Here is a 24,100-nt window from a genome sequence, read left to right on the forward strand (position 1 = left end):
TAAGAGTAGAACAAGGAAGGCCTTGTTAGGTCAGTCACTTAATATTTTGGTACTTTTGTATTAAGGTTGTGAAAGCAATGAAGGGAAGAGGTGAGATTTGAGAGATATTTAGTAAAAACACTAACAATACTTGGTTTTGTGGGAGGGAGAGTGGATAGCAATACAGAAAGGTAGGCCAGATAGAGGGTGATGACGACACAGATGGACTCTAAGTTGTGACATTTCTTATCTTGTGTGGTGTGCCATTGACTGAGACACTGAGTGCTGGAGGATGGTCCCTTTCATGAGGAAAGTGATTGAACTACTTTTTTTTAAAGAATTTTTTTAAATGTTTATTTATTTTTGAGACAGAGACAGAGCATGAATGGGGGAGGGTCAGGGAGAGAGGGAGACACAGAATCCAAAACAGGTTCCAGGCTCCAAGCCGTCAGCACAGAGCCCGACGAGGGGCTCGAACTCACGGACCGTGAGATCGTGACCTGAGCCGAAGTCAGACGCTTAACCGACTGAGCCACCCAGGCACCCCATGATTGAACTATTTTTATATATTGAGTTTGAGATGCCTTTGAGATTTCAGATTTCATATGTTAAATGTCATTTATTAACTTTCTTTGATATAGTAGAGACAGTGTATGCACACTTGCTCGTAAGCAGGGGAGGGGCAGGAGAAGGAGAGAGAGAATCTTAAGCAGACCCCACACCTAGTGCAGAGCCTGATTTGGGGCTCAATCTCATGAGCATGAGGTAATGGCCTGAACTTAAATCAAGAGTCAGATGGTCAACCAACTGACAGCCAGGTGCCCCAACTTGATATGTTATATAAGCACTACCGTATATGGATCTGGTGATCCGGGAAAAGTCTGGGCTAGAGATGTAAATTTGATTTTGATATGAATTTCTTCATAAAAATGTAATTAGGTAAGGATATTATAGAGGGAAACTGTGGAGAAAATAAAGACCGAAGTTTCGAAACCACATGCAAAATGAAAATGGGGATTGAATAACTGATAATTCAGACGAAAAAATACATTCATTCTATCTTCTCAGCTTCTACAACATTTCATTTTCTCTATTAGCCTTCCTAAATCTCTGAGAAATAGTACTATACCCACCCGAATGAACACACACACACACACATACACACACACACACACACACACACACACCCTCTGGGACACACGTGGCCCTCTGGACTTTGATATATTCTGAGTTCAAACTTCATGTGGTGTCTTTCCGTCAGAGAAATGGAGACAGATTTCCTGCGGTGTGGGTTACAGTTGACAAATCCACGGATTAATTTTCCCACATTTTTGTTCAGCTATCTTAATTTGAGACACCTGGGCACATTTCATGCTCCGGGTCCGCCATTTTTCTTCTAGTGAAAACCTATGAAGGAAGAAAATGGTTATCTTTACATCAGCATATGTCCAGAGACTAAAGAGGGCCTCAGAAAATATTTTCTAATTTTTAAAATAAAAACATGAGTATTTAAACAATTTAAACAATATACAATATGGTGGGTAAGGTAATTCTTCCCACCCTCAGTTTTATTTTGCAAGGGAAGTTATTAATAGTTAAGGAGTAGTAGTCAAGGTTATATGGATAATGCTAAAATGGCACTTCTGGTTTTGTTCATTTAAAAACTGTTGAAAAGAGCAGAAATTTACATTTTGTAAACTATACTTGTGGTCTTTTTTTTTTTTAAGAGAGGGAGAGAGAGCATGAATAGGGGAGGGGGCAGAAGGAGAGAAAAAGAGAATGTTAAGCAGTCTCCATGCTCAGTGAGGAGCCCCAAATGAGGCTCAACACCATGATCCTGGGATCATGACCTGAGCTAAATCAAGAGTTGGATGTTCAACCAACTGAGCCACCCAGGTGCCCCTAAACTTGTGCTCTTACAAGAGATTTCACACTGGTCAATTTGCCTCTTTAATAAAATAAAAGGACGCTATTGGCAAATCCTGCTTCCCATCCCTAAATCTTCTGAGTGTGTGGAATAAGATGTCTTTTTTCCCTCAACTTTCCGAGTAGACCATTTTATATGAATATTTGTCAGATCATATGATTCGGTTAGGAAATTTATACCTGTTTCCTCAGTTCAAGCCCAACAGCATCAGACGACTCTTTCTTGTCATACAGTATGGGATTAAAATCACAAAAAAGCTAAAATACAATAAACTCACAGATGGGAGTCAAAAGGGTTGTTGTCTACCCAGGTCCATGATTCCCCTCCAGGTGGAATAGTCAAGCCAATCCAGTAAAACACTCCAGTATTTAGGTGCTTCCATAGGAAACTCTAAAGAGAATGGGAAATATTATAGGAAACAACTGATCAATTCTTATAGATACAAAAAATAAATTTCTCAAGAGGACCTTTTGTATGCTGGTCCTACACGAGAAGCAGGGATTGAACTTCACACTTTTCTAACGGATCATACCGGAGGGACAACGTACCGCACTACAATGTCGTAAAGTATGCGTGGTTGCCGGAGATCCTAAGACTGCGAGGATAAGCTTCCAAATTTGAGTCCTGGCTCGACGATTGATTGCTGTGCATCTTGGCACAGTTGTTGAATCTTTTTACTTGTGTTTTCCCCAATCTCTGAAACTCAGATTATAGTAGTACCTATCTCAAAGAGTTTTGTTATTAAATAACATTATTCTACACTGCTTGGAACATAATAACTTCTCATTACATAAATGTTAGTGATTATAATTAATTACAGGTAAGAAATAGTAGATAGAAGCAAGAGAATATACAGGGAAGAAAGGAAGCAATATCTGAGCTGACATGGTACATATTGTTCATAGTTTCTTAATAACTTTTTCTATAGTAATAAAACCCCTGAGCCATATCTATGGCCAGACATAGTAAGGATATGTTTCCCAAGCTCCCTTTTGGCTAAGTGTGACAATGTGACTAATTTCTGGCTAATGGAACACAATTCAAGCGCTACTGAAATTCTAATCAAGCACGTAAAAGGTAGGGCTGTATCCTTCCATTCATTATTTCCTTCTTTTCTGATGGCTAGAATGTCCACATGGTGGTCCATCAACCGGAAATAGGTGGACACAGACAGCACTCTACAGACAAGACTAAGAATCCATAGCTGTACGGACTAAAACGTGAGTGACATAACCAATTGCATAGAGGAATCGATACATTTTCCCCCTATTTTAACACTTCAACATTGGAAACATCAGACAATCCCTGGCTCCTAGTAGTTTAACTGGGAGTTTTGTTTTTGCTTTCTAATTGTCCTAACGCTTTTAAGTGTACTAAAGGGATATCTTATAAGTGAAACTGTTTGAGAGTCAATAAAGTGAACATCTACCTTGTTTAAGCTACGGTGATTTTGGTTCTCTGTCACATGCAGCTGAACTCATAGGCTAAATGTCATAACTGTAAGAAAATAAAGTCGTTATGCACGCATACAAGACAACGTCGTGTTGTTCCATTGAATTATCTTTGCGCTATGGTAAAAAAAATCGGTTGACTAAATTTTTGTAGGTCTGCTTCTGGCATTTCTATTCAGTGTCACTGGTCTGTCTTTTGCCAATTCTACGCCATATTAACTAATTTTGCTTTATAGTAAGACTTGAGATCGAATGGTGTATCTTCCATTCTTCTGCTTGCTTTGGGCCTAGTTTGTTCTTTTCTTAGTTTCTTTTTTTTTTTAAGTAGTGTAGATGATTGATTCTACATTATTTTCTTTTCAAACGTAAGCACTTAAGGCGATAAATTTCCCTCGAAGCTCTGCTTAAGTTGAAACCTGTAAATTCTGACACATTAAGATGTTGTTTTTAGTCAATTCACAATATAGTTTAAAAATTTTGCTCTGAACACTTCCTTTTTGACCCAGTCATCATTCAGAAGTGTGTTGTAGAATTTTCAAACGTTTGGAAACTTTCCAAACACTATTCTGTTCCTAATTTCCAGTTTAATTTTCTGAAGGTCTGAGACATGCTTTGTAGAAGATCTATTTTTGAAGATTTTAAAAGTTGATTAAGTTCTCACATATGGTCTGTCTTCATCAAAGTTCCATGTGTTTTGAAAAAAAAAGTGTATTCTGATGCTGTTGGATACAGATTTCTATAAGATCAATTAGGTTTAATTGGTTTATAGAGTTGGCTATTTATTTATTTGTTTGTTTGTTTATTTATTGGGTTGTTTTTTCAGTTACTCAAAGTGACATGTTAATAACTCCAACAGTATTTGTGGATTCCCCATTTCCTCTTAGTTCTATCAGTGTTTACCTTGCTGATATATATATATATATATATATATATATATATATATAATTGATATATATATATATAATAAAATTTATATATATTTATAAAATTGACTCCTGTTGTGGGATTCAAGGGCCAAAGGGTGGAATATTATGGACCAAATTGTGTCTCTCCAAAATTCCTGTGTTGAAGCCCTGACCCCCAGGACTTGAAAATATGACTGCATTTGAAGTCAGAGCCTTTAAAGAGCTGATTCAGCTAAACTAGGGCTATTAGCGTGGATCTTAATTCAATCTGACTGCTGTCCTTATAAGAAGAAAAATTTGGGCACACGGAGAGACACAGATACACCCACACAGAGGAAAGACTATGTGAGGACGCAGTAAGAGGTGGCCGTCTGAAAGCCAAGGAGAGAGGCATTGGCCAATACCTTGATCTTGGGACTCAGCCTTCAGAACTGCAAGAAATTCATTTCTCTTGCTTAAGTCATTAAGTTTGTGGTCCTTTGTCACGGCTGCCCCAGCAACCGCATACAACTCCTTTATCATTTTGCAGTATTCCCTTTTTTTTTTTTTTTTTTTTTGCTTGTTTGTTTGGAGTGTCCTGTTTCTTTGGGTCCTTTTATTTACCTCATACCCAATGATTTGACGCTAACTTGACTTGACAAAACCCACTGGTTTTGTGCGTAGTAATGAAACAAGGTTACTAGTCTGTCCTAGGGTTGAAGTTAATCGTTAGGAGGGTGGGTTTCTCATCTGTTGCTGCTCTGGTAATCCTCGGTGCACCTCGGGTTTCAAATTCCTGCCGTGGCATCTTGTGTTCAGTGGTTTTGGTTTGTCTGTGTGCCAGGGAAATGTCTCCTTGACCTGAGAATTTAAGTCTCCCTTCTCACCATGCCTCATGAAGACCTCTTTGCGCATTCTTCTTCCTCCCTTGTCCCTCTCCCTTCTTGACTTCCTATTTGAAACTTGTTAGCTTGATAGTAAAAGGCAGCGGAGGCAATGGTCTTTCTTGTTCTGATTATGCCTCAGTCTTAGGCAGGCACTCACCCCTGTCTTCTCTGTGCGGCTTTCTCTGTTCTGCTGCCCCTCCTCTGAATGTAGTTGTGGTCCCATTATGTATTCTCGATCCTCCCACGGGAGTATTTTCGGTTCCCAGTCCTCTTTCTCACCTGCAGTGGGTTTCACCAGCGCCCTAAAGGCAGCTGTCCTTGTCACCGGCACGCACATTAAGGTTTTTGTGCCATAGCACAGTTAACAGACAGGGGGACAAGGATCTAGGTGGAATTTCTTGCCACTTCCGCATCACTGCTCTTTTCTTCTTCCAGGTCTGTGCCACAATGGACACTTTCTTATGGTTCCTTCCAATCTTTTCTTTTCTTCTTTTAATGTTGATTTGTTTTTGAGAGCAAGAGAGAGAGACAGGGAGACAGAGCGTGAGCGGGGAAGGGCAGAGAGAGATGGAGACACAGAATCCGAAGCAGGCTCCAGGCTCTGAGCCGTCAGCCCAGAGCCCGACGCGAGATCATGACCCGAGCCAAAGTCGGACGTTTAACCGACTGAGCCACCCAGGCGCCCCGCGCCCCTCTTTCCAATCTGTTCTTTGAGAGCCAGTGATGTTGACAGAAAAATAGCCTTCCAGGGTTTGTAGAATTCCCTTATTTCTAAAGAGCCCAGGAGCCTCACACTGTTCTTGCACCTTACTATCAGCCTGAACTTATCTTTAAACTATTTTGACTGAACTCTTCTTTCTGATGCGTAATGCCTGATTTGTGTATCCCAAGTGAGTGAGGATGTGTCTTCTCTTTCCCACAGGTGCCTGTTTCAACATAGATTTTGGCCCTGCAAACCTACCTTTCCCATGGATCTGAAACAAGTTGGCAATTTATAGTTGACTGGCTATTTCTTATTGTAAAAGTTGTAGTAACATTTCTTCAAGATCTTCGCATCTTGCTGTGAAAAATTTCCTTGCTTTTGTTGGTTTGTTTGCTTAAATACTTCTTTTTCTCATTTTCTTCTTCTTCCTCCCCCACCCCTCCTTTTTCTCCTTCTTTCTACTTTCTTTTTTTTTCTTTGCCATAGGTGACACATGGGTTTTCTAGGTGGACTTATAATTCTCTTCCTTTCACTTTATTCTTAACTTATCTGAAAGCTAGAGACGGATTTGCTAGAGAAATTATTTTCTGTTTCTTGGAGTAATTATTCTTCTGTAATATATATCTTGTCTATCTGACTTTTACTTGCCTTCTTTGGAGAAATTTGGAAACGGAAATATTTATGTATAAATTCTATGCTGATTCCTTTTAGATTCTTATCTATCCGTGAAAGAGAACAATTATACCTGGCCCATTCAGTTGTTTAGGAATAATGTGAAGGGGTGTAATCTGAGCTGGAAGAAGGAATTTTCTATTAAAATATATTGTCTCAGTCTACTGGTCTCCCCCATCTGGTTTATTGATTGCCTAGAAGATATGTCTTTTCTGTATTTCAGCATCCTTCCCTTTGATGGTGAGCAGGAAATAGATGAGGTTCTTAGTGAAATATTTCATTGAACAATTTCTTTGTGCAGTGATTTATTATTTATCCCTTCCAGAGCATTCTGATGAGAAGCTTTCCAGTTGATACCTGCTTCCCCTTTCTTGCCTTAAAATTGACCTCAAGGAGAAGAAAACAGTTCTTACTCTATCCTGGATTCAGCTCATATTTGAGTCAATTTGAACTGCATCTGAAAGACAGTCTTACAGGTTGAGATTTGGTGTTACACCGGTTACAGTGAGAAGATAGTTTGCTTCTTTTTTCTTTTTTTAATTTTTTTTAACGTTTATTTATTTTTGAGACAGAGAGAGACAGAGCATGAACGGGGGAGGGGCAGAGAGACAGAGAGACACAGAATCGGAAGCTGGCTCCAGGCTCCGAGCCATCAACCCAGAGCCCAACGCGGGGCTCCAACTCACGTACCGCGAGATGGTGACCTGAGCTGAAGTCGGACGCTCAACCGACCGAGCCACCCAGGCGCCCCACAAAACTTCAGTTTAAATTAAGCCAGTTAGAGAAATACTCTGCTCAAGGAAGAAGGTCCTTAATGAGGACTATTCTGTATTTCTTTTCTCTCAGCATCATCTTAATTTTAGCTGCCATGATATCTGACTCCAGCCTTTGTGAATATTGCAATAAACATGAGAGATGAGGGAAGATACTTACCGTTTTATATTTTAAAATGGAATCCAGTAAGCTATGGGGATCCCTGGTGGAGAAGTTAGGTGTAGAGTAGCAAATGAATTCCTCCAATCCATAGCCACTCCCTCCCAAAAAGCTTAAAAATAAACATGCAGTTCAACAATTCATTCAACCAACATTTATGTAGTTAACAGGAATGAGGCTTCACATTATTTTCATAGAAATTTCCAAGTATGTAGCACAATAACTGTAATGAAGAGTGTGAAGGATGCTATAATCTCCAAGTTTGATATCTCACCATATCGATGAAGTCTCGAATCACCATGAGATGTGAATTTTTCATGGCACAGTCATTTTTACTTTCATGCCAAGATTTATTAGCTTCAGCAACCCAGTAACATTTCCCCCCGTGTAGCCTCCAGTCTTTCGAAGGGCATGATTTATGAGCAGTAGAAGAGTTGAAAGAAACTGGAAGGAAAAAGGATAAGTAATTAAAAGAGACTTAGAACTATATCCCTAATACCACATACAAGCTTCTCAAATTTTGTTAAATTATGGTCTAAAGCTTCCTTTGACAAAAGTATATGCTTTTCTCAAGGTGGATTTGGAAAGAATACAGATTAACAGAATTTCAACCATGTGTATATTCATTCATTCTTCCATTCTTTTTCTGTTTAATTCACTTAAAAATATATCATATTTTCTATCAGCAAGGCAATGTATAAGACACTAGGATCAAGACTGTATAGGGTCAATGCAGACACTGCCTGCACTCAAGTCTCAGGCAGATAAAAATTTTAAAGTAAAATACAAATTAGAGATTTTAATTAGTGGTCCACCATTACACTAGACATTTTGGGAGTTATCTATCACACTGGAATATATTTTCTTGGACAAAATTTGCATAATAAGTGGCCCCCAAAGCTTAAGATAGATTGATCCTCCCATATAAAAAGGATCTTGACATTCCCAAATGTGCTTGTAACAGGTAGTTTTGATTTATAATATTTGCCTGTAGGTTTAGATGATGACACATAGCCATCCTGGATATACCAGTAATTTATTGCCCTTGAAATAAATATCCTTTAAAAACACACATACATATACACAGAAAATGACTTGAAGGCACTGAAACATGAACAAAAGCAGGCAGATTTTGGAGGGGAAGTGACACTTGAAATAGATATGGAAAGGTATATATTTTTTATTTTTACAACTTTTAGCTTAAGACAGCCCAATGTTGGTGCCATGTAGAGTGAGTAAAATTTCAATAGACAATCTGCAGTCTTTTGAGACTAAAAAAACAAAACAAAAACAAAAACAAAACAAAACAAAACAGAGAACAGAGTTTGAAGCAACCACAGATCTTGAAAATGGAGGATGAATCCCATGAAGAAGAAAACATAAAGGATGTGCACCGAGTTCCAAGTATAAAAGTTTTCCAAGTCGCTGCCTGATGCATGTGAAAGCTACATTATAGCTAAGGATAAAATAATTTATTTGGGAAAAAAAAATAATTTGTTTGAGATTTGAGCTACTGCCCAAAAGATAGATATTTTTGTTTGTTTGTTTTAGAGAACAAAAGTGGGGGAGAGCAGCAGTGGGAGACAGAGAGAGACAGAGAGAGAGAGAGAATCTTAAGTAGACTCCACATTCAGTGCAGAGCCCCCATGTGGGGCTCAATTCCACATTCCTGGGATCATGACCTAAACCGAAATCAAGAGTCAGACCCTCAACCGCTCAACCAAATGAGCCACCCAGGAACTTCCCAAAAGACAGAAATTTAAATTTGAGGTCAGCTATACCAAGTCCCTGCTAAAATAGGAAAATCAACACTGTTTGGAGAAATACATCAGCATACAGACATCTCAGTATAGCCTGCACAATATCCAAGGACACAATCTCCAAATACTTGACATAAGAAAATCAGGAAAATATGACCGATTAAAAAGAGAAAGGAAATCAATGCAGCACAACAGGAAAATGATGCAGATTGAGAATTATCCCCAAATATTCTAAAGCAGCTGTTCTAACTAGGCACAAGTATGTAAAAGAAAATATGTTTGTAATTAAAAAATGGGATACTTCTAAGAAATAGAGAATTTTTACTTTTGTTAAGAAATGAAATTTATAATTAAGAAATGCATGATATGCAAATTTCATTAGATTGGGCTTAAAAGCAGAGAATTAGCAGGAAAAAAAATGTTTAGGGAACTTGAAATTGTCCAATATAAAAAAACAAGGAAAGGGGCACCTGGGTGGTGCAGTCGGTTGAGCGTCCGACTTCAGCCAGGTCACGATCTCGCGGTCCGTGAGTTCGAGCCCCGCGTCAGGCTCTGGGCTGATGGCTCAGAGCCTGGAGCCTGTTTCCGATTCTGTGTCTCCCTCTCTCTCTGCCCCTCCCCCGTTCATGCTCTGTCTCTCTCTGTCCCAAAAATAAATAAACATTGAAAAAAAAATTTTTTTTAATAAAAAATAAAAAATAAAAAAACAAGGAAAAACAGTTGGAAAAAATATACAAAGTCTCAATGTTTTGCAGGGCAATATAAAAATATTTAACATACATGAAATTGAAGTCCTAGAACCATCGGAAAGAGAAAATAAGGGGAAAAATGGTAATAGTTCAATTTCCTCCAAATTATTTAAATATATAAATCTATACTTTCAAGAAGCTAATCAAACCCTAAGCAGGTATTTTTACATACGCAAAAATAAAATAAACTGCTTACAACAGAGAAAAATCTTGAAAACAGAGAAAAATTGCATGCCATTTATAGGGAAACATTAAAAAAAAAGCCCTTTCACATAATGAATTATGGGGGGCAGAATATAGTGAAAAACATCTTCATATTGTTGAACAGAACCAAGAAACACTTAACTGTAGAGAACAAACTGATGGTTACCAGAGGGGAGGTGAATGGTGGGATGGGTTAAGTAGGTGATAGGGATTAAGAAGTGCATCTGTGATGAGCACCAGGTGTTGTATGAAAGTGTTGAGTCCCTGTGTTGTACAGCTGAAACTAATCAGATATTGGTCCAGTGGTTTTGCATTTTCTGATTTGATTCTTGGTCAATTCTTATTACATACATATATATATATGTATATATGCATATATGGCATATATATATATATATATATATATATATATATACATACAATTTCTGTCTTTCTTTTCTTCCTTTATCTATTCTGGTTGCTGTTTTGCTTAAGCAGACATTTTTAATCTATTCTTTTTACACCTCTTCTGTATCTCCTTCTTTATTTTCCTTTCTCTTTCTCTGGATTAAGTGGTAGAGTTTCTCTGATGATCTGCTCGGTCAATTTTTCTCTCTCTCTCTCTTTTTTTCTTTTCTTTTTCTCTGCGCCTGTCATTTCTTTGTATGGGATAAGGCTTCTTCCACTACCACCCCATTTTTAAATCTTTTCCAGGGTTAGTTCAAAGACCAAATCAAAGCACACCTGGTGGAAGGTCCAAACCACCACTACAAGTAGGGAAATAAAGCAAACAGAGTCACAACAAGAAAGAGGGCACAATACACTCCAAAAAGACCTTCTGAAGGGCCAGGCCCTGGATAGTGTATGACCCCCTTTTATAATAGTAGTTCTCACAGGTGCAGGACATATAACAAGCTATTAGGACACATAAAAGACAGAAAACTAGCCAAAATGGTGAAACGGAAGAAATCTCCTCAAAAGAAACTTGAGAAAGAAATGACAGCTAGAGAATTGCTCAAAACAGATGTAAACAATTTATCTGATCAAGAATTTAGAATAATAGTTATAAAATTAATAGCTAGACTTAATAAAAGCATAGAAGACAGCAGAGAATTTATTGCTGCAGAGATTAAGGAACTAAGACACAGTCATGATGAATTAAGAAATGTTGTAAGTGAGGTGCAAAATAAATTAGGTGCAGTGACAGCAAGAATGGAGGAAGCAGAGGGGAGAATAAGTGAAATAGAACATAAAATTATGGAAAATGATGAAGCTAAGAAAAAGAGAGATAAAAAATACTAGAACAAGAGGGGAGAATTAGAGATAAGTGATTCAGTGAAACATAATAATGGCTGCATCATAGGAGTTCCAGAAGAAGAAAAGAGAGAGAAAGGGTCAGAAGGTTTACTTGAACAAAATATAGTTGAGAACTTCCCTAATTTGGAGAAGGAAGCAGACATCCAAATCCAGGAGGCACAGAGAACTCCCTTCAGATTCAACAAGAATGGGCCTCTCCATGGCATATCATAGTGAAACTGGCAAAATACAAAGTTAAAGAGAGAATTCTGAAAGCAGCTAGGGACACATGGGCCTTGACCTACAAAGGTAGACACATAAGCGCAGTAGCAGACCTGTCCACTAAAACGTGGCAGGCCTGGAGGGAGTGTCAGGAAATATTCAATGTGCTGAATAGGAAAAATATGCAGTCAAGAATCCTTTATCCATCAAGGGTGTCATTCAGAATAGAAGGAGAGAAAAAGGCTTTCCCAGACAAAAACTGAAGGACAAACCAACCCTGCAAAAGATCCTAGGGGGACTCTGTGAGTGGAACACTGCAAAGACTACAAAGGACCAGAGACATCACCACAAGCATGAAACCTACAGATAACACAATGACACTAAATCCATATCTTTCAATAATTACTCTGAATTTAAATGGACCAAATGCTCCAATCAAAAGGCATAGAGTATCAGAATGGATAAACAACAACAACAACAACAACAAAGAAAACAAGATCCATCTATATGCTGTCTACAAGATACTCACTTTAGATCTGAGGACACCCTCAGCTTGAAAATGAGGGAATGGAGAACCATCTATCATGCTACTGGAAGTCAAAAGAAAGCTGGAGTAGCCATACTTATGTCAGACAAACTAGATTTTAAACTAAAAGCTGTAACAAGAGATGAAGAAGGGCATTATATCATAATTATGGAGTCTATCCATCAAGAAGAGTTAACAATTATAAATGTTTATGCTCCCAATTTTGAAGTACCCAAATATATACATCAAGTAATCACAAACATAAGCAATCTTACTGATAAGAATATGGTAATGGCAGAGGGCTTTAATACTCCACTTACAACAATGGACATAGCATCTAGGCAGAACATCAATAAAGAAACAATGGCCTTGAATGATACACTGGACCAGATGGACTTGACAGATATATCAGAATTTTTCATCCAAAAGCAGCAGAATACACATTTTTTTTCGAGTGTACATGGAACATTCTCCAAGATAGATCACATACTGGGTCACAAAACACCCCTCAATAAATAAAAAAGAATAAAAGAATTGAGATCATACCATGCATATTTTCAGATCGCAACACTATGAAACTTCAAGTCAACCACAAGAAAAATTTTGGAAAGCCTCCAAATGCATGGGGGTTAAAGAATATCCTACTAAAGAATGAATGGGTCAATCAGGCAATTAGAGAGGAAATTTAAAAATATACAGAAGCAAATGGAAATGAAAACATGACAGTCCAAATCCTTTGGGATGCAGCAAAGGCAGTCCTGAGAGGAAAATACATTGCAATCTAGGCCTATATCAAGAAACAAGAAAAATCCCAAATACAAAACCTAATCACACCTAACCTAATGGAACTTGAAGCAGAATAGCAAAGACTCCTAAACCAGCACAAGAAGAGAAATAATAAAGACTAGAGCAGAAATAACAACACATAATCCAAAAAAACCCAATAGAACAGATCAATAAATCTAAGAGCTGATTTTTTGAACAAATAAACCAAATTGATAAATGCCTAGTCAGACTTCTCGAAAAGAAAAGAGAGGGAACCCAAATAGATAAAATCACGAAAGAAAGAGGAAACATCACAACCAACATGACAGAAATACAAAGAATTATTAGAGAATACTATGAAAAATTATATGCCAACAAACTGGACAACCTGGAAGAAATGGACAAATTCCTAGACACCCACACACTACCAAAACTCAAACGGTAAGAAATAGAAAGTTTGAACAGACCCATAACCAGTGAAGAAACTGGATCAGTTATCAAAAATCTCCAACAAACAAGAGATCTGGGCCAGATGGCTTCCCTGGGGAATTCTACCAGACGTGAAAGCAGAGTTAATATCTATCTTTCTCAAGCTGTTCCAAAAAATAGAAACAGAAGGGAAGTTTCCTGACTCATTCTATGAAGTCAGTATTACCTTGATTCCCAAATCAGAGACCCCACCAAAAAGGAGAATTACAGGCCAATATCCCTGAGGAACATGGATGCAGAAATTCTCAACAAGATACTAGCAAATTGAATCCAACAGTATATGAAAAGAATTATTCACCATGATCAAGTGGGATTCATTACTGGGCAGCAGGGCTGGATCAATATTCACAAATCAATCAATGTGATACATTACATTAATAGAAGAAAGGGTAAGAAAGCGATGATTCTGTCAATAGATGCAGAAAGAGCATTTGACAAAATACAACATCATTTCTTAATAAAAATCTTCAAAAAAGTCTGGATAGAAGGAACATACCTTGACATCATAAAAGCCATATATGAAAATCCCACAGTTAATATCATCCTCAATGGGGAAAAACTGAGAGCTTTCCCTCTGAGATTAGGAACACGACTGAGGGATGTCCACCCTCACCACTGTTGTTTAACATAGTGTTGGAAGTGCTAGCCTCAGCAATCAGACAACAAAAGGAAATAAAAGTCATCCAAATTGGCAAAGAAAAAGCCAAGTTTTCGCTTTTCACAGATGACCTGATACTCTGTGTGGAAAACCTGAAAGACTCCACCAAAAAGCTGGTAGGACTGATACATGAATTCAGCAAAGTTTCAGGATACAAAATCAACACACAGAAATCGGTTCCATTTCTAGACACCAATAATGAAGCAACAGAAAGAGAAATCAAGAAATCGATCCCATTTACAGATGCAAAGAACCATAAGATACCTAGGAATAAACCTAACCAAAGATGTAAAAGATCTGTACTCTGAAAACTATAGAAAGCTTGTGAAAGAAATTAAAGAAGATGCAAAGAAATGGAAAAACATTCCATGCTCATGAGTTGGAAGCACAAGTAGCGTTAAAATGTCAATACTACCAAAGCAATCTACACATTCAATGCAATCCCAATCCAAATTGCACCAGCATTCTTCTCAGAGCTAGAACAAACAATCCTAAAATGTGTATGGAACCACAAAAGACCCCGAATAGCCAAAGTTATGTTGAAAAAGAAAACCAAAGTGGAAGGTATCACAATCCCGGACTTTAGCCTTTACTACAAAGCTGTAATCGTCAAGACAGTATGGTATTGGCACAAAAACAGACACACAGACCAATGGAATAGAATAAAGAACCCAGAAATGGACCCACAAATGTATGGCCAACTAATCTTTGACAAAGCAGGAGAGAGTATCCAATGGAAAAAAAGTCTTTTTAGCAAATGGTGCTGGGAGAACTGGACACCAACATGCAGAAGAATGAAACTGGACCACTTTCTTACACCATACACAAAAATAAGTCAAAATGGATGAAAGACCTAAATATGAGGCAGGAAACCATCACAACCCTAGAGGAGAAAACAGGCAACAACCTCTTTGACCTCAGCCACAGCAACGTCTTACTTGACATGTCTCCAAAGGCAAGGGAAGTAAAAACAAAAATGAACTATTGGGACCTCATCAAGATAAAAAGCTTCCGCAGTGCAAAGGAAACAACCAGCACACCTAAAAGGCAGTGGACAGAATGGGAGAAGATATTTGCAAATGACATACTGGATAGAAGGTTAGTATCCAAAATCTATAAAGAACTTACCAAACTCAACACCCCGAAAACAAATAGCAGAAGACACGATTAGACACTTTTCCCAAGAAAACATCCAGATGACCAACAGACACATGAAAAGATGCCCAATATGATTCATCATCAGGGAAATATAAATGAAAACCACATTGGGATACCACCTCACACCGGTCAGAGCAGCTAAAACTAACAACTCAGGAAACAACAGATGTTGGCAAGGATGTGGAGAAACAGTAACCCTTCTGCACTGTTGGTGGGAATGCAAACTGATGCAGCTTCTCTGCAAAACAGTGTGGAGGTTCCTCAAAAAATTAAAAATAGAATTACCCTATGACCTAGCAGTAGCACTACTAGGAATTTATCCAAAGGATACAGGGATGTTGATGCATAGGGGCATGTGTACCCCAATGTTTATAGCAGTGCTTTCAACAATAGCCAAATTATGGAAAGACCCCGAATGTCCATCTACTGATGAATGGATAAAGACGTTGTGGTATATCTACAGAATGGAATACTACTTGGCAATGAGAAAGACTGAAATCTTGCCATTTGCAACAACGTGGATGGAACTGGAGGGTATTATGCTAAGTGAACTAAGTCAGTCAGAGAAAGACAGATATCGTATATTTTCACTCATATGTGGGATTTGAGAAACTTAACAGAAGACCATGGGGGAAGGAAAGGAGAAAAAATAGTTCCTAACAGACAGAGAGGCAAACCATAAGACACTCTTAAATACAGAGAACAAACTGAGGGTTGATGGCGGGGGAGGAAGGCTGATGGGCATTGAGGAGGGCACTTGTTGGGATGAGCACTGGATGTTGTATGTAACTGATGAATCATGGGAATCTTCTCCCAAAGCCAAGAGCATGCTGTATACAGTGTATTTTAGCTGACCATAAATTATATTTTTAAAAAAAGACACCAGCAACAATGCAACTAGGACTTTTAAGGATACATTTAATAAGAAATTACTATATTTGTACTTCTATATTTCTAATAGTAGATACTTTGACCAGATAGTATGAACCAGTGCTTCTTAACCATTTCTATATTATGGAATATAAAAAAAAATTCTGAAATGTAGCAAGATAAAAAAATAAAAGTCTATGGTTTACCAATTAGTCACCTAGATCTTTATAGCTCAAGAAGCTTAAGGCATACAAATGCTAAGGCACAGTGTTGAAAAAACTCTCTTTTAAAGATACTTTTCTAGAAGGTAATTACATCCTAAAAGAATTAGATAAAAAAGTATTGCTTAGAAGAGCCCAGGTGGCTCAGTCGATTAAGCATCCCACTCTTGATTTCAGCTCAAGTCATGATCTCAGGGTTGTGGGATCGCACCCCACATAGGGCTCTGCGCTGCTTGAGATACTTTCTCTCCTTCTCCCTCTCCCGCTTGTGCTGTCTCATTCTCTCCCTCTCTAAAATATGAAAATAAAAATGAAAACAAAAGTATTGCTTCGCTCGTAAGAAATAAGGAAAATTGCTGAAGGGAGACACTTAGCTAGAAGTCGAATAGGAAGCATTTCCATAAACGAGTTCATAAAGCAAGGTTGCCCTCAAAGCTAATCATTTATTTGTTTATTTTTATCTTAACACGTATGTGTTTATTTATTTATTTATTTTAACGATATTCAGTGCCCATCCATGATAAAAACTCTCAGCAAACTTGGAATAAAGGTAACTTCCTTAATCTGATTAACATATAGAAAGTATTATACTTAATGGTGAAATACTGAAAGTTTTACTTTTTTTTTCTGAAAGTTTTACTTCTTTAAAATTTTATTTTTTAATTTATGTGTATTTTGTATTAAATTCATTTATTTTTAAATTTACATTCAAGTTAGTTATAGCATTATAGTGCTATAATGATTTCAGGAGTAGATTCCCATGATTCATCCCCTACATATAACCCCCAGTGCTCATCCCAACAAGTATTCTCCCTAATTCAAAGCTAGTGATTTATATCAGTTCTAGGATCCTAAATCCAGACCTTGGGTTTGCTGAAAAGTGATAGAGTGAGCCAGTGAGATTCTGGTTAGTCCAATTTCTTCAATTATTTTTTTTTAACATGTATTTATTTTTGAGAGAGAGAGAGAGAGAGAGAGCATTAGTGGGGGAGGGGCAGAGATAGAGGGAGACACAGAATCTGAAGCAGGCTCCAGGCTCTGAGCTGTCAGCACAAAGCCTGACTGGGACTTGAACCCACAAACCATGAGATCATGACCTGAGCTGAAGTGGGATGCTTAACCGACTGAGCCACCCAGGAACCCCAGTCCAGTGTCTTCAAAAGCACCTCAAGTCATTTAACCATTAGCCCCTCACTCCCTCCCCGCAGATGAAAATGCAACCAATCTTTGCAAGAAAGTATTTTTCTTTTAGAAATTCCATCAATTGAAATCATTCAAATGAGAATAAAAACATATCAAATGCTTTAAAAAACAAGCCACGTTGCAGGATACACAAACAGCAGATTTGGTCACCAAAGACTTTAGATATTTAATTCATCATATGTATCAAAAATCATAATGTTTTAAATTATTTAAAGAATAAAAGAATAAGTAGAAAAATGATCAGATAACAGGAGACTATTGAAAGCTAACACAAGTGTGATTGAAATTAAGTCCTTAGAATTGAACACTGTAATCCCTGAAATCAGACTCCATGAATGAGTCTGTAGTGTAGACCCAGGAAAAGAGAGCATGTGTGGACTGCAAAACATGTCTGAAAACATTGCCTTCGGCACAAATCGATAACTTTGAGGACACAACGGGATGCTAAGAGAAATGGAGGGTAAGCCTATTGCACATCTAATTTAAATTCTAGAAAGAAAATAGAAGGTAGACAAAAAATTAGAATTGATGGCTGAACAGATCTATTTTTATTTTACATATTTTAAGTTTTATTATTTTATTAAGATCAAATTTAGAATTGATGTTCTTTCCTGATGAATTGATCTAGGAATCTAGGAGAGGTGACATACATCTATAGCAATAGGATGAGGATTAGAAAACAAGTCTAACAAAATTTAAAGCTAGAGCTTTATTTAATAACACTAGTATGACCTGTGTCCCTGGTATAGTACATTATAGTACTCTTGCTCTGAGGATGGCGTCCCACAAAATTTTCCTTCAGCGTCACACCAGTTAAAAAAAAAAATTTAACATGGGTTGTATCAGCCAGCTTTTAGAATGTGGTGAAGGAGGCTTGGAAATATCAAAATCCAGTTTAACATTTTAATGAATTCTCAGAATTTGAATGTACTCTGTATTATGGACTGGTAAGTCTTTCTAATAGAATTATACCTGGATGTTCAGAAGAAGAATGGCATATAGTTAAAATTAAATTAATAGATTTAAACATATAATAAGGTCTCTGGAAAATAGAAAGCAGAAAGGCTAAAAGTAATTGAGTGTTTTCTTGACTTTTAAAAGCATGCAGGGGCGCCTGGGTGGCTCAGTTGGTTAAGTGTCTAACTTCGGCTCAGGTCATGATCTCACGGTTCGTGGGTTCGAGTCCCACGTGGGGCTCTGGGCTGACAGTGCGCAGCCTGCTTGGGATTCTCTCTCTCCCTCTCTGTCTGCTCCTCTCCCTCTCTCGCTTTCTCTCTCTCAAAAATAAATAAACTTTAAAGAAACAAAAGAATGCAAATACATTCATATGAGACGGCAAGAGAAAGACCAACGTAAGATTACCATTGATAATTATTTTGCATTTAATAACATCACCTGGTAAGAAAAAAAACTACCTTGGATAATCATGGACTTTAAAAAGGAAAATATTTTGATCACATTCTACATCCGCACATGCCCCAATAGAAATAAAAAGAATAAAATGCAAATATTTCAATGAAATACCTTTACATTTAGTTAGAACTCTATATAAGCTCATTTTTCTCCTTTGCCTTGTAACTCTGAGTATTTTTGTCATGGACTGCAATGGGTCTATAGAAAGTAATGATCTCAACCATACCTCTGCAGGTGCAGAGGAACGTTTCTATTCAGATATATTCAGGAAAAACCAAAGCTACTGTCAATGCCTGGCTACTCAGGGATTAGACAATATATAGTAATGTTACCTTTTGAGGCGATTGTTCCAGATTTATTTTCCCCGGCACAGAATTTCCCTTTTGATTCATCATCCATTGTATTATGTCTTGCAGATTTGAACTGGGAAACTGATGAAAGAAGAAACATATTTTCCTAACTGAATAAAAAAACACAAAACCATTGGGTTCTAGTGACTAAAGTTCAATCATGTAGAAACTCTATAGGAACTTAAATAATTAACATTCTAAGGGGGAAAACAATATTATTTTCCCCAAGATTTGGACTTTCCTTTGGACTCTTAATCTTATTAATGTTAACTTTAGTGAAAATGAAAAGATATGATCCGGGACCAGATGTTGTTCACCTGATTTTTTCCTGGAGGCTTCATACTTATTTTAATAAGCACAAAATAACCAGCCATGGATATAAGCCTCATTTGGAGAGTTTGCGTTTAATGAAACACAATTATATCAAGTGTTAAGGACACTTGTTTCAATCAAGTGTCACCTGATTCAGGGAAAGGATTTTATTTTCTTCTACGAGTTTATTTATTTATTTTGAGAGAGAAAGGGAGTGTGTGCATGCACATGCGAGTAGGGGAAGGGCAGAGTGAGGGAGAGAATTGGGGTTCCATCTCATGAACCATGAGATCATGACCTGAGCTAAAATCAAGAGTCAAAGAATCAGATGCTTGGGGCACCTGGGTGGTGTGGTCAGTTAACTGCCCGACTCTTGATTTCATGGTCAAGAAATGATCTCATGGTCATGATCTCAGGTCATGATCTCATGGTTCGTGGGATGGATCCCTGAGTCTGGTTCTGTGCTGACAGCACAGGCCTGCTTGGAATTCTCTCTGTCTCTTTCCCTCTGCCCTTCCCCTACTCATGTTCTTTCTCTCTCTCACAAAATAAATAAACTTTAAAAAAAAAGAAAAAGAAAAAAGAGTCAGATCCTTAATCAGCTGAGCCACCCAGGCTCCCCTCAGGGAAAAGATTTTATATGTTTTGATCTGGTTCATAACTGTTTCAATACTTTGCATGTAAATGCTATATATAGAAGTATAGGGTGAGCCCGGAGTACTTTTTCTACAATGACAAATATTTCTGTCTTTCTGATGGCCATTGAACTGAAATTACCTTTGTAATTTATAATTTCATAATAATGTGTATTAAGCAATTAAATATTTAAAATCTATTTTGGTAACAATTCTATTGGTAAAAAATACGTTTTATTGACAAACTGATGTTTTAGTAACAAACAAATCTATTAGCTTAACATAAAAACATATATAGAATAGGTTTTTAATGCTAATTATTTTTGCTTCCCTCCTCCCTAATTTTATAGCTGCAATTAGACAACAGACTAGTTATATTAAACTAATGAAACAACTGATCTTTCTGGGGTTTTGGGTGTGCATCTCAACTAGAGGTTCGACCTGGACTTCTAGGTCTTTCCCATTCTGGAATTCTATCACTGTGCCTATTTCTTCGTAACTTCCAAGGCCATTCATAATTGCTAATACCATTTACAAGGATTCTTGATGTAGGCAGGTATGCCTTGGCCTGTTTTAGAGTTTGATTTAATCTGGAAACCTGGATTCCTTGCAATATATACACTCTGTGTGTTACCTTAGTTCTATAGACATTTGTGAAGAACTTTTCTCCAAGCATTTATTCAACAATTAAAAATATTTGCCATATGAATAATTGGATTATGCTCAGTTATGTTCAAAGTACATGAGTAGAATTTTTAAATGGTTTATTAGGAAATGTTTTCACCTATTGATTTAAGATTGATAGTGCCCAGGACTAGCTCATGTGAATCAACTTGCAGATTTAAACTTATAAATTTAATTTCCTTTCATCGGAAAATAGTTTTAGAGCAGCTTGTATATAGCTCAATATCAAACTGCATTGTGCAGTTCAATCATAAAATATAAATATATTCTTGACATTTGTTTCTTTTATCAATGAAAAGAATCCACAATTATATCACATACTGAAGTTCTATGGAGAATCTTTCATTTTAATTGTTTCAAATTTCATACTTTTTGTGAAGTTGTACTGCATTGTTTAGGGAACCATTGAACAGCAAACACAATTACAACAGGTCACTAGAGAAAAATACTTCAGGATAAATGAATAATACTGATAATTACTTACCCAAAATGCTCAACACAATTACTATTACAAGAAGGATGATGATAATTGCACATCCAACTTTCAAGAAAATTCCATGATGGTGAGTATCTACAAAATTGGATAGATTGGAGAGATAAAATTGGATAGTAACTCCAGCAGATATTTCCGTATATGGTGAGAGGTAAGAGGGGGCTCAATAAATTTTCTTGGTTATCATGCTTCTAAGTTACTCTTCTTTGAAATATATAGACCCAGCTTCTTTTTTGCGGGTGCATGCACACACACATACGCACTCACGCAGAACGTATATACTTTTCTGGTTTGTGAGGAGGGGACTTATAAAACTTTGAATGGGTATGAATTTTTGTTTGTGGGTTCATTGCACTTATTCCACAGCATTACAATGATCTACTGTGTGCAGTCCTAAATTTTTGTATAAGACTGAGACTCTCCAGATTCTCTAATAAGTTTATTGACAGCACCCACTGATGTGGATTGATCCATTCTTTTCTCTCATGTAACATGCCTACATACTGTGGTACATAACTGTGTATTTTAAAATAAAGTACTCTTAGAGATTACCTCACCCAACATCTGCACATTAATGGGTATATTCAAGTCCACAGCCACATAGTTATTTGATGACAGAGCTGAGATCAGGCCTCAGCTGTCTTGACTGACTACCAAACCAGTGGTTGGTTTGCTGTTCACTCTATCTCATTGTCTTTGGAGTAGTCAAAGGATAATAATAAATCACAAAAAAAGGGCTTATTAGCTTTGGCTGATAATTAAACCAGCCATCTCTAATGCAAAATAATTGCAGCATATCAATTCCACTAGATAGATGATATATACACTGAGAAAGTAATAAAATAATTAATGTTGATACATAACCAATTACAAAGTCAAGCATCAAGACCGGTTAACCTGAATGCTTATTTAGTGGTCTATCATTACAGAGTGCTTTGTTCTATGTTCAAATTCTTACTGTTATTGAATAAAACATCTTTAGTGGGATTTTAATTGTCAGAAGATAAAAAAGGCTGTGTATTTTCATTTATCATGTAGAACAATGAGAATGGTGCCAGTCAAGGTATAATCTCAAGAAGAATGTGATGGTATCCCTACACACGTTTTTAATATAAAATAGACATGTTTTTAATAACATGTTTCAGGTTACAGAGCTAAAAACTTACAGAATAAAATTTCAGATTTTGTGAAGGGACTGACATAAGGGATATTAGCTCATTACCCTATCAATTTGCAAGTTTCAAAAAGATAATTAACAATGTGAATAGTAGCCAGGAATTTTCCCCTCTGTATAAATAAATGTATCATTCTATATTAAAAGGGCAGGTTTAATCAGGGGTATATAAAGTGTAGAGAAAAAAGGGGTCATGAGTACAGATGTCACTGTATGAGTATAAATGTTCACTGCAAGAAATGCAAAGAATAGAAAGTTTACAAAAGCCAAAAGCGAAGTTCTGTGTATTAAGAATAGAATTATATAAAACACCCAGTGCTTATCATAAGTGCCCTCTTTAATATCCATCACCCATTCAACCCATACCCCCAACCCCACCTCCCCTCCAGTAACCCTCAATTTATTCTCTATAGTTAAGAGTCTGTTTCCTGGTTTGCCTTTTTTCTCCACTCCCCCCACCATGTTGACCTGTTTTGTTTTTTAAAATTGCACATATGAGTGAAATCACAGGGTATTTGTCTTTCTCTGACTGACTTATTTCACTGAGCAAAACACTCTCCAACTCCATCCATGGTGTTATATGTGAGTGATAAATCACTAAATTCTACTCCTGAAACTAATATTATACTGGATGTTAACTAACTGGAATTTATAAAAATTTGAAAAAGAAAAGCATAAGTTACAATTAACTTTATGAACATTTGTTTCACTAAAAACATTCACTCTTATCCTTGCATTTTTCTATTTTTTAGTAAGACATATGCAAGCACAGGACAGAAATAAAGGAGATTAGAAGTAAAATATTAATTTTAGAAGGACCCCTAAATCCAACTTACCAGATTTCTGAAGCGAAGATGAATTTCCTAGAGAAAAAGCCCCATCAGTTTTAATATCCGCATAGATTATATCTCCAGCCATTGCACATATTAAAAACAGAGAGACCAAAAATGATGTTCTGCTAAGGGAGTTTCATAGTTCTGCAAATACATTTCCGGTAAGTGAAATAAACTGAGATGAACAATTTTCTTTTGCTCTCCCAAATTTGGTGGGTTTCTTCTATGAATAAGTGACAAAGCAATGTGTTCAGTCTTACCAATCAAGACAAGAGATTTCCAAACACTTCACGATAGGGAAGAAAACTACTATTCGTACAGGAGTTTCTTGCTCTACAGTTAGTTTTCTGCCTAAATTTGGAATAGTTTTCACTTTTGATATTACCACGGATGACCTCCTGCCATTTTTTCTTCTATAAACTACTTCCTCTTTTAGTTCAGACATATATTCTCTGGCAGAAATTCTGTGACCATTCAGCATTTTCTCCAAAGTGGAATAGCAATTTGGAAGGGAGGACAAAGAAAAAGAATGATTTAAAAAAAATGTTTATTTATTTTGAGAGAGAGGGAAAGCATGAGCAGGGGAGGGGCAGAGAGAGAGGGAGAGAGATAATCGCAAGAAGGCCCCGCGCTGAAAGCACCAAGCCCACCGCAGGGCTTGATCTCATGA

The 24,100-nt window shown here is 37.1% G+C and overlaps 1 protein-coding gene across 2 annotated transcripts; it reads right to left on the bottom strand.

The window, feature by feature from the left end:
- Positions 1-305: 305 nt before the first annotated feature.
- CLECL1P (C-type lectin-like domain family 1) lies at positions 306-23,837 on the bottom strand. 2 transcript variants are annotated; one of them, XM_015086138.3, is made up of 6 exons: positions 23,434-23,834; positions 21,415-21,501; positions 19,282-19,380; positions 7,711-7,880; positions 2,184-2,296; positions 306-1,386 (listed from the first exon to the last, which is right to left on the bottom strand). In XM_015086138.3, the coding sequence occupies exons 1-6, from the start codon at positions 23,513-23,515 to the stop codon at positions 1,272-1,274; spliced, it is 666 nt and encodes a 221-aa protein (XP_014941624.1). In that variant the 5' UTR covers positions 23,516-23,834; the 3' UTR covers positions 306-1,271. The 2 variants fall into 2 exon arrangements, with proteins under 2 accessions (XP_014941624.1, XP_014941625.1); XM_015086139.3 differs by lacking the exon at positions 21,415-21,501 and having other exon boundaries at positions 23,434-23,837.
- Between the last annotated feature and the right edge of the window lie 263 nt (positions 23,838-24,100).

This window comes from Acinonyx jubatus, chromosome B4 (assembly GCF_027475565.1).
Source record: "Acinonyx jubatus isolate Ajub_Pintada_27869175 chromosome B4, VMU_Ajub_asm_v1.0, whole genome shotgun sequence".
In the NCBI taxonomy this organism is placed as follows: domain Eukaryota; kingdom Metazoa; phylum Chordata; class Mammalia; order Carnivora; family Felidae; genus Acinonyx; species Acinonyx jubatus.

What these genes read in the sequence shown, in the direction of transcription:
- CLECL1P (XM_015086138.3), bottom strand. Translation starts at nt 23,515, where the DNA reads ATGGCTGGAGATATAATCTATGCGGATATTAAAACTGATGGGGCTTTT. An exon ending in ATCTTCGCTTCAGAAATCTG is followed by an intron (nt 21,502 to 23,433) that starts GTAAGTTGGATT and finishes CCAATTTTGTAG; the next exon opens with ATACTCACCATCATGGAATT. An exon ending in TTCGAGACTTCATCGATATG is followed by an intron (nt 2,297 to 7,710) that starts GTGAGATATCAA and finishes CATTCTCTTTAG; the next exon opens with AGTTTCCTATGGAAGCACCT.